Source organism: Triticum aestivum, chromosome 1A, assembly GCF_018294505.1.
Source record: "Triticum aestivum cultivar Chinese Spring chromosome 1A, IWGSC CS RefSeq v2.1, whole genome shotgun sequence".
NCBI classification, from domain to species: domain Eukaryota; kingdom Viridiplantae; phylum Streptophyta; class Magnoliopsida; order Poales; family Poaceae; genus Triticum; species Triticum aestivum.
Window position 1 is genome coordinate 149,430,819 of NC_057794.1, and position 7,773 is coordinate 149,438,591.

General features: G+C 44.2%; 1 protein-coding gene across 1 annotated transcript; it reads right to left on the minus strand.

Moving 5' to 3' along the window:
* Nucleotides 1-2,281: 2,281 nt before the first annotated feature.
* LOC123041637 (mitochondrial dicarboxylate/tricarboxylate transporter DTC) lies at nucleotides 2,282-6,199 on the minus strand. The gene is made up of 6 exons (XM_044464226.1): nucleotides 5,899-6,199; nucleotides 5,103-5,186; nucleotides 3,974-4,035; nucleotides 3,245-3,606; nucleotides 2,892-3,106; nucleotides 2,282-2,787 (listed from the first exon to the last, which is right to left on the minus strand). The coding sequence occupies exons 1-6, from the start codon at nucleotides 6,025-6,027 to the stop codon at nucleotides 2,731-2,733; spliced, it is 909 nt and encodes a 302-aa protein (XP_044320161.1). The 5' UTR covers nucleotides 6,028-6,199; the 3' UTR covers nucleotides 2,282-2,730.
* Between the last annotated feature and the right edge of the window lie 1,574 nt (nucleotides 6,200-7,773).

Consider the following 7,773-nt stretch of genomic DNA (forward strand, 5'->3'; position numbering starts at 1 on the left):
GTGGCTTAACAACGCATGTTCTCTTATCGTCCTCATGCTCTCTGCCCTTAATTTTATCTCTCCGATTCTTCTTTGGTTACATGCACATGTGATTGAGGCAGGACAACAGGAGCAGCAAGAAGCATCGACAACTATGAGCTAGCTGCTAGCAGTGCCCCCCCCCCCCCCCTCATGTACATGGATTTGTAATGGCCAAGGAACACTTTCGATTCTTTCTTTAGTGTTTTCACTATCAATCCATATTTGGTGAACTTGTTCTACTGTTCATGAGCCTCCGCCCAGAACCTGTCTGATGTCATGCGTACAACGGACTGAGACACGTTCTAATTTTCTGGTGAAACTGTTACCTCTATTTAGAAAATCCAAATGATGAAACAAGTGTATTCAAGGTTGGATCTGCACCTTAAACATGTGTACCTGATGTTCCAAGCTGCCGGTGTTCACAGCTAAGGAGTAGGCAAGGGTCCATGGTTCATTTGATTTCGTGGGGATTATCCAGTACAATGCGATCTACACTGAAGCCGATCTGAGCCAGGTGGAACAGAAGTTGATAGATTATTCTGGCGACAGGGCTTCAATATATATATCAGTCAGAAGTCTTGCAATTTAACCAGTTTATGCCTGATATTTTTGTCTCTACATTTATGTAGTAAGCTCAAGGCATCAGGTACGCTTTACATACAAGGTCTCGTTCAGTTTAGTTTCCCATGTAGTGTTAAATTCTGATGAACTATATTCAGTACAAATTGTAAGCTAAAGCAGATTAAAAAGATAATAAATATGCTCAATCCATGTTCAGTTGCTAAACTGATCAGGAACTACACTTCAAAGAGCTAACTGTTCACAATAAAATAGCCATAAATTTGTCAGTGTTTAGGGTATTCATCCACTCAGTGTCATGTTTCTGAATTTTGTGATCCGGAAAACATTACTGGTCATTTCATAGTACGATTATAGAGTTGTTCTCCCTTTATTTTGCATATCTACTCACTTGCTTATAGTAAATAAATAATTAAACAGTCGGAACTGGTAATTTCAAGGAAAGAAATAAGAATCTCATGGTCTTTGCTATCGCACCTGTACTGGAGATTGGTCTTTCAGTCTCCATGCCAATCCATGTCTAGCCTGACTGGACTCTTCCAACTTTTGTCAAGCTACGTTCCAAGTTTCATATTTGAAATAGCTTATGTTTTATAGTAAAGGCACACAAGTTTGCTGTTCAATATGACCATCAACTTATAACAATCTGTAGAACATCAGAATACTTATATGTTTCAGTTTTTGTAAATGATGAACAACAATATAATTTCATGCCTAAAATCACAGCTTGGGTTAAAGGCGTGTGATTTGTTTTCCTCCAGTTGCAACACACGTGCATTTTTGCTACATACTTTCTCTGTAAAGTAATGATCTGAACGCATTTATATTTCTTTACAGAGGGAGTACTTTCATCAGAAAAAAAGGAACGCACAGATATTTTAATTAGTTTTCTTTCATGTTGGCCTTAACTAACAAACATGTTCTCAGCAATTTCTCCACCTTTGCCATGGGATGGGAACCAAGCTTACACAATAGAGGCTATTGAGTTGTATTGTCAGGTCTGATTACGTATTTTGTATTTTACTTGAGAGTGAACCTCTAAGGCTGTACCTTCTTTTAAGTGCTAGCACTTAGAGATGATTTGAATTTTCCTCTTGTAAATGTCATGAGGCATGAGCCACAACCTCTCCGTAGAACATTAAAACAAACATTGATCTCCCTGTCATGAGGCATGGGCCACAACCTCTCCGTAGAACATTAAAACAAAACATTGATCTCCCTGTGGGTAAACAAACATTGACCTTTTGATTTATTTTTCCACTAGACGATTGTGGACCATGTGCAGAAGGAGCGTCCATTCAAGCACATTCTAGCAGGATGGTGTGCAAGTTCCTCTTTTTCTTAAGCTCAGGTTTCTCTTTCTTGCATGAGTTATTCTTAATTATTGAGTTGATTTGCAGGATTTACATCAGATTGGCACAATTTGATGAACTTGAATTGTTTTATTTGGCCATTATATATTTTTTGAGTTTTTTTGTTTGCCCGTTGCAACGCACGGGCACATTTACTAGTACCTATTCAAACAAGGAGGGGTCTGCACATGCCAACGTCTGACCACCGAACAACCCCAGTGGCAAGTTCACGCAACGACAACAATCATCATCAATATCAAGAGGCCTAGGTGAGGCGGAGTCGAATAGTTGCACGATAGGAAAAACACAATTTATTTAAGAGCATAATATGGTGCAAGGCACAGGTAGAAAGGATTTATTTTTTCGAGCCACAGATAAAATTGAGCACATACCATACAAAACAAGATGGCACAAGCAGGTACTCCCTCCTTCCGAATTACTTGTTCCGAATTACTTGTCGTAGGTATGGATATATTTAGATGTATTTTAGTTCTAGATACATCTATTTCTGCGACGAGTAATTTAGAACGGAGGGAGTAGTAATATTGTCTCATGGCTGTGCCCAACCTACAGAAGTATGCCCGCCAAAAAAATTGCCCCAATTACAACAAATAATGTGATTATTGTAACAACGTCAAGAGTACCACAGCAAATGTAAGCTACGGTAAAAATCGCTTAAAACTCTGTCTACCAAAAACAACCACGGGAGTGCAAAGCTGCTGGAAAGTTATTAAATGTGTCGAATAAGGATTGATACTCTCGTCTCCAACTGGAGATCTTATATGCCAATCTTCTTCTGGTACTTCTGGATTTGATTCAAGAAGAGCCACGTCATCTGCAAAAAGTAATCACATGAGTATGCTGCATTGTAACGGATTGGAAACAAATGGCTATGATTGTCTGCCATAGGCCTTGCGCTCTAAGCTAATCAGCGTTTACCATGACATGCGGGGCGATCCTGACACAATATACAGGGAAGCCGGAGTAGAACTTAAATGGGCCACCGGTCTTCAAGGTTTGCATGGCGCAGTCCAAAGACCCAGTGTATGGGTACTTGCCAGTGGCATCAGGTTGCATCTTCTGAATTTGTGTTTTCACGTAATCAAAGGGCAGACTGCAAGCAGCCGCACAGAATCCAGAAATGGCACTGGCTCCTGCAAACCAAAAGTTAGGAAATTTTGTAAGTTCACTGATTGGCCTATATAAAAGGAACATCAGCAAACGTCTTGTCCTAACAGTGTAAAGAATCTTAAACAGCAACGAAAAGAAAGAATCCTAAACAATAATCTTACCAATAACAGTCTGATATTCCCCAGCACCCAATTTGTCTCTGAACAGCTCAACACTTTGATCATAGGACGCAAGCATACCCATATTCAGTGACATGGCTCTCACCACAGTTGGGCCTGCACCCTTCCAAAGCGCAAGGACGCCTTCATCAGCGGTGATACGGTAGAGTGCATGGAATGCATTCTTGTAGTGACGCCGCTGTGCTGCTGGTAGGGTCGAGTCAGCTTGCATCCTAATGAGTGCCAAATCAGCAGGACTGCCCACACATGCGCCAATCGCTCCAGCAGTCAGACCAATAAAAGCTTTCTGAACAAGTGGCAATGGCTTCCCATCATTTGCCTCAATTGCTTTGTTTGTCAAAACCCTGACAAGAAATATTACCAAATACAAAACTCCAAATAAGGATAAATCAACTAGAATCAATGCAACAATAAAACTTTTTTTCCTCAGTGAAATGAACTAATCCAACTTCATAACGATACAGCTGATTCAGACATTATAATGTAATAAACATTAATTCTAGTTATGGCAACAGCCAAGTATAATTAACATTTTGATAACAAAAAACTACAAGCCAAAGACATAATACCTCATGGTAATTATCCAGTCATATGAATTTATTTCAAAACAACAGAGATCCTACTAGACAACTAGATATTGCTTCATCAATTATTGTGCAAGCAATGACTATTTATAGTACTCTATCAATTAAACAACCACGTTATACAAACCTGAAGGATCCAAGACGAGCTGTCGTATAGGTCGCTTGCCTTAGTAAACCAGCTGACAAACCCTGTCAAAAAAAATGTAAAACTTGAAGCAACAAACCAATTCAAGAAGCACAAAATAATGTGCTGTTGTAGGTGAAATGCCAGCACATGTCATTGAGGTGTTCAGATCAAACTAGAAAACCAGCATCATCGATACAAACATCATTTACAAAAAACAAAGGTCTGAAAGATAGATATGTAACAGAGGATAGGATGGGATACTTATGATCTGAGCCATGCAAAATCTGTATTCAATTCCGTACTTCCCCATCCAATGGTTGTACTTGTAGATAAAGATTAGACTCCTACAATCACTGCTAAGCTTAGTAACTCTAATTTTTATTTATTATCTCTGATGTATTCCTCTACTTAAATGTGCATGAATGGAAACTGTGGTTTCTCATGCTTCATGTGGTATTTCGATCTAGAAAAACATTATGTTCTTTACTTTTGGAGTGAATATCCAGGAACCCCAAGCTCTGGGTGGTAGTCTCATAAAACACCAGCTTTTGGAAAATTTATCACATAACCACAGTTTATGGGATCACAAAAACTGACAAGACACGCCCACATGGCAAGGACACAGGAAGATTAAAGTAATTGGGCTTATGATTATACAAAATTGGAGATTTGCAAGAGGATATAATGAGAATATAATTGGTGATGCAAATGGTACTATTTAGATTGATTAGTAGATCTTGCCATAGAAGCTATGGTTATGTGCTGAAATTTCAAAAAAATTGGATTCAGTGTGACTATTGCCCCAAAGATTGGGTTTCCTTGATCTCTTACTTTTGAGTTCTCACAAATTCCAAACAATGATCAATATATCAACTTACAACTTTTTTTGTGATTGTAAATGTTTACTATAATCTTCTTCCAATATATTCAAGGTGAGAAAACATGCACAAATAAGAAACGATAGTTGTGAATACCAGATAACATTTACACGTTTAATTTATGTTTGTAAGCCGTGTTTTCCATGTGAACTGAGCAACTGACACTAGTACATGGCAAATGTACAGACGCCAGCAGAAAACACACAGAACAGTTCTGCAAAATATGAATAAAAACATCTGCAAGAACAAACCTTGTAAAAGGAACCAAGGCCCTCATTAGCATACATGGTCTTTGCGACCTGAGCTGCAGATCCCTCACCCAACTGGATCTTCACCTGAAACCAAAAACAGGAAAAGCTATATGAAATAGATATTTACACAATCTCCGTGTTTCAGCAAAAGCTATTAACATGGTTTATTTGTTGTGATCGTAAGACATAACATTCGACTCAACTCTCCAGCAAATCACCCACTTAACTATGATGGCATGTTGGTCGATGCTTCCAAAACATAGTGGTGTGGACTAATTATGTATATGCTGGAACATTCCAGCAGCAAATAGTAATAACAGAACAACATCTCAAGATCAACGAACTATTGCTAACTCATTAAGAATCAGTAAAGCCACGCCGACACACAGATCTTCTGGTAAGTAAGATAATAGCACACCACAGATTTAGTGGGATCTCCATGGAGGATCTAAGCTACCACATCGGGCAGTTTTGACTGTAGATAACAATAACGGATTGTGTCACCCCCACTTACACTCATGATGTGACAGTTTCCACAGATCTAAGAAACAAGAATAGCCACCCGCAGTCCCAGACTAGCGCACAACAAGTTCCCCTCCGTTAAGGGAGCTCACTCGAGGGTGCACTCGTCTTACTCAGATCTAACCAAGAGATGCGCAGAAATCTATCAACCCGATCCATCACTCGGCGTCCCGCGCATCCACCACAACCAACCACAGATCTAGGGCTACTCAACAAACCCAGCCACGGAATCGTATACCGCGAGTGAGCCGGAAACAAGAAAAGGATTCCGTACCTTGATCATGTCGATGGGCTGGATGACGCAGGTGGCGAGCATCCCGGAGGCGCCGCCATTGACGAATGGCTTGATCGTCTTCCAGACGCCGGTGGGCGCCGCGGCCTGCTGCTGCTTCGCGTCCGCCATCTCCTGCCGGCGAGATCTAGCCGGGCCGGGAGAGGAAGTGTAGCAGACGCGAGCCGAGGTAAGGCGATGTGAGCGAGGAGGAGGCCTAGATCGCTGGGTGCCGTTGCGCTTTTATTATTGTGCCGAGGGCGACGCGAGGAGATAACAGGATTACTTTTTCCCCGAGAAACAAAAGATAGGCGATAAAATACTACTTGGGCCGTAAAACTGTGTAATAAAGTAGCGCCGCGTTCTCGTGAGTGCCGTCGCGGCTGTGCGCGTGGACGTGGTGTACAGGAGGCGGTTGGAGGCGCAAGTTGGCACAAACAGGGTTGGAGAAGGTTTACGTCAGGAGGAGAAAAGTGCTGGTGGCGTATGGGATCTGTCCGTCCGTGGTTTGGGAGGGAGATCTTGTGCACGGTGGGCCCCTGGGCAGGCCCAATTGCTGGTGTGGTGGGAGGCGTGGTCCAGCCAACCTCGTCGCCGTAGTTCCCGTCCCCGCCATGTTTGTTTCTCCCGCTTGGACCATCTCCAGCCACTCGGTCTCCCAGACCGCCGAAAAAGAGCCCCCTGAAAATGAGCCGGCGCTAGATTGGCGTATGATGGCGATCTAGTTTTCAGTCATCGGTCCACCGATCGCTCCAGGTGCGGCGATTTATGTACAAAATATATGCAAGCTCGGCGACATTTGCACGAACTAGGCGAAACTTCATTTAAATTTGTACATAAAACATGCAAACTACGACTGAACTACGCCTAAACTACACCTAGCCGCCACCGTCCGCCGCCGCCGTCTGTACGCTCGGCGCTGGCGGCGGACCTGCTCACGGACGTAGTCCTTCTTGGCCCACTTGAGAGCGGACTCGTCATCGGAAGCTGCCATCTCGACGTGCTCCGGCTTCACCGGGAGCAGCCCCGGCTCGGGCTTCGGCCGGACCAGGCGGAGGGAGCGCCTCCCCGGAGTCGGACCAGGCGGGGAGGGCCGGGCACCCTCGTTGATGACGAGGGCACCGCTGCGGGTGCGGCGCCCGAGCGGCATCTCCTCCGGCTCGGGCTTGACGGGGCGGAGCGGCCGGTGAGTCAGAACCCGACGACGAGGACGACCCCGGCTCCATCCGCCGCGGTGTCCAAGAGCTACCACGGCGGCAAGAGAAGGTCGGCCGCTGCGGGTACTCGAGGCGCTGCACGTTGCCGGTCTCGATGTGGTCGAGGACGGCCTCGAGGGTGCGGCCTGGCACGCCCCACCACTCGCGTCGACTGTCGGCGTTGAAGCAGCCGCGGGGGATGACACCGTTGGTGGCGGTGATCTGCTCCTCGCGACGGCGCTCACTACTAGGAAAAGGGCTATAGATGATGTGGCCACTAATGGCGCACCAGACATGTGGTGCGTCATTAGTGTGATAGACACTAATAGCGCACCAGACACATGGTGCGTCACTAGTAACAAAAAGATTTATTATTATTTTTCCAAAAATATTAATGACGCACCAGGGCAGAGTGCGTCATTACTAGTTAAACTAGTAATGGCGCACCCGCCACACAGTGCGCCACTTTTTTTTGCAAAACTACTAATGACGCACCTCAAGCTGGTGCGCCATTAGTAACCAGGGCTACTAATGGCGCATATGTGGGTGGTGCGTCATTAGTAACCTGGGACCAGCTAGATATTTTGGACAGCCACACCTACACACTCACTTTCCCCACTTTATTCTCTCCACCTCCTCCTCCAAGCTTGTGTCGGCTGCCTCCTCCTCCTCACTTCATTTG

Excerpts from the sequence above, each read along its gene's own strand:
- LOC123041637 (XM_044464226.1), bottom strand. The coding sequence starts at position 6,027 with ATGGCGGACGCGAAGCAGCAGCAGGCCGCGGCGCCCACCGGCGTCTGG. Across the intron at positions 4,036-5,102 it reads GCCTTGGTTCCTTTTACAAG|GGTTTGTCAGCTGGTTTACT; the intron begins GTTTGTTCTTGC and ends TTTTTTTGACAG. Across the intron at positions 2,788-2,891 it reads GGATCGCCCCGCATGTCATG|ATGACGTGGCTCTTCTTGAA; the intron begins GTAAACGCTGAT and ends TACTTTTTGCAG.